The sequence below is a fragment of the Cyprinodon variegatus genome, unplaced genomic scaffold, assembly GCF_000732505.1.
Source record: "Cyprinodon variegatus isolate N-32 unplaced genomic scaffold, C_variegatus-1.0 Scaffold233, whole genome shotgun sequence".
In the NCBI taxonomy this organism is placed as follows: Eukaryota; Metazoa; Chordata; class Actinopteri; order Cyprinodontiformes; family Cyprinodontidae; genus Cyprinodon; species Cyprinodon variegatus.
In genome coordinates, this window is record NW_015150686.1 from 532,575 (window position 1) to 534,997 (window position 2,423).

At 37.1% G+C, this 2,423-nt stretch overlaps 1 protein-coding gene across 1 annotated transcript in view; it reads left to right on the forward strand.

Annotated features, from left to right (window-relative positions):
* Positions 1 to 1,257, forward strand: part of pigq (phosphatidylinositol glycan anchor biosynthesis class Q) — a 15,161-nt gene extending 13,904 nt beyond the window's left edge. Inside the window, exon 11 of the mRNA XM_015381400.1 lies at positions 825 to 1,257. Within this exon, the coding sequence (XP_015236886.1) occupies positions 825 to 1,022 (198 nt within the window). The 3' untranslated portion in view covers positions 1,023 to 1,257. The remainder of the gene's footprint in view (positions 1 to 824) is intronic.
* The last annotated feature ends 1,166 nt before the right edge of the window (positions 1,258 to 2,423 follow it).

A 2,423-nucleotide genomic window follows, 5' to 3' on the forward strand; every position in this document is an offset into this window, starting at 1 on the left:
TTTTTAAAAAGCCTATTTTTTTTTTATATCTCATGATAAATTAGATGCCAACAAATTATGTATTTTTAGCTTTTAAAATAATATTGAACACATAAATTCAAAGAAAAATGGTTCGAAAAACATACTTCTGGTTCTTTTAATGTCATTCTCTTCCATGTTGTGTTTAAGAAAACATTTAAGACTAGTACATTATTTAGCTCTTTATATACATTTTAACCACTATTAAGAGCCGCTGTAGGGGGAGCCGCTGGAGCTGCAGGTTGCAGAACCCTGGACTATCCACTGCAAAAAATCTAAATCTAGATAAGTCATTTTTTCTTAAAATAAGTGCCTTTGTTCTTGGATTCAGGAGGTAAAAGAGACATTTTGCCAATGGAACAAGACAATTTACACTTAAAATAAGAAAACACAATTACATTGTCTCATTTCAAGTCCATATTATCTAATTATCTTATTTTAAGATGAAAAATACTCATTCCATTGGCAAACTATCTCATTTACCTGCTCAAATTAAGGGTAAATACACTTAATTTAAGAATTTTTTTTTACTTATATCTACATCGTTTTTGCAGGTCTGACAGGACAGCGGTCATAAAGCCGCCCGTCTTCATTTTTCATTTTCATTTATTGTTTATTTGAAAGGGGACAGTGTACATTAATCAACATTAAAACAATGTAAATATACCGGAGTTAACTAAGGAGTGCTAATTTTCATCGCTAGTCCCCCAGCCAGATATTAAAAAGGCAACCTTAAAAATAAACACAGGTATAAAATCACAAGATAAAATTACAATACCAGTTACATAAAAAACATTATGGTTAAGAAACACAATTCATGTCTCTCCCCTCACGCTGCGGTTCCTCCTCAGATTAACCCGCTGAAGTGCGGCGCCGTGGTCCAGACCTACCGCACCCCCACCTACAGCTGCTACCCCAGAGACTCGTGGGCGGCGCTCGTCAAGAAGCTGTTCGTCGGGGAGCTGATTTATCCCTGGAGGCACAAAACCACCAAGTCCGACTGAGGCTCCGACTCCAGCGGCAAATAAAACCCTTTCATTCCACCTTTTCTACTCCGTGACGTTAGATTTTATTTAAATAACGACGTAAGTTTGAATGTCCTCGCCTCAGTGAACTAAAATCAATTCCTAAATAATTTCCTCCTTATGTGATTAAAATGTAATAAAAATGTTATTTTGTTTTAACCAAATGTTCTAAATTTAACTCGTTCTGTACTGGAAAATGTTTATAAGAAAAAAAAGATGATTTCTGATTTTAAAAAGATTTGAAGTTTTAGTTCAGCTCTTCTACTGTAGTTTCTAACCAGGCACTATCTAGCATGTTTAGATCTACATTTAAAATATTTGTAGATGTCTCACTGAAAAACTCTGAGTTTGATGCCTTCAGTTTTTAAGGAGTGCCAACATTTCTGAGCGCCTGCTGCTGCTGCTCCTCTCAGCCAATCAGAGGCCGAGGCCCGGTCATGTGATATATCACAGTTATAAATCTGCATCTTTAGAACAAATACTTGAATTTAACACCGTTTAACCTTTGACCCCAGTATTGGATTGAGAGAAATTAAAGGGTTTTTCAGGTCAATTTTCAGAGCAGTGTTGCCATTGGCCTTTAGGGGGCGCTCAACCTGGAAGTTACACGTTTACTTCGACGTCCCAGAATCCCCTAAACGCTGGCATACGCTGAACTTTCTATGTATTTTTTATTTTGGTCGTATATATAAAGTATTCATTATGAGTCCAGAACTTCTGTCCAACGACAGCCTAACTTCTGCATAACGCACGGCAGCGTAACGAACAGGAAATGATGCAGAGTTTCCTGAGGCGCCCGGTCTGCATATAAAGATGTCTTTGATTGCCAATTAATTCTAGAAATATTAATATTTTTAATCAAAAGTGATTGAAAATGGAAAGCGGCGCCGCAATCCGCTTTGGTGGGCGGCTGGATTAGTCCTCATTTAATCCCTAATGGAGGAAGAGGGGATGGACCATTCTGGTTTCTGAAACAATGAACCTTCCTGTTCTTGTTGTCAAATCAAAGCTTTTAAAAAAGTTCTGGAGAATCAGAGAAAATTGATGACATGTTGTGAATTGGCGCTATAGAAATAAACTGAACTGAATTGAATCTTTACGGTCTCAAACAGGACCTGAAGCAGCAACGTTTCTGCTGATGTTTGAACCATTGAACTCCTCTCTTCCTTTGACTCCTCGTTTATTTTAAACTTCTTCATCCAGCAGCACCAGAGGCTGACGGGGGATAAAATAATGAATTCTTCTTACTGAGTTACGTCCATGTTTGTCCTCTTTGATGTTTTATGAGATGAATTTGTAACTTTAGTTTAAACAATAAACTAACTTTAAATAAAACCTTCTGTTCTGTTCTGTTTAGACCAGATTGTCACATGTTAGCGG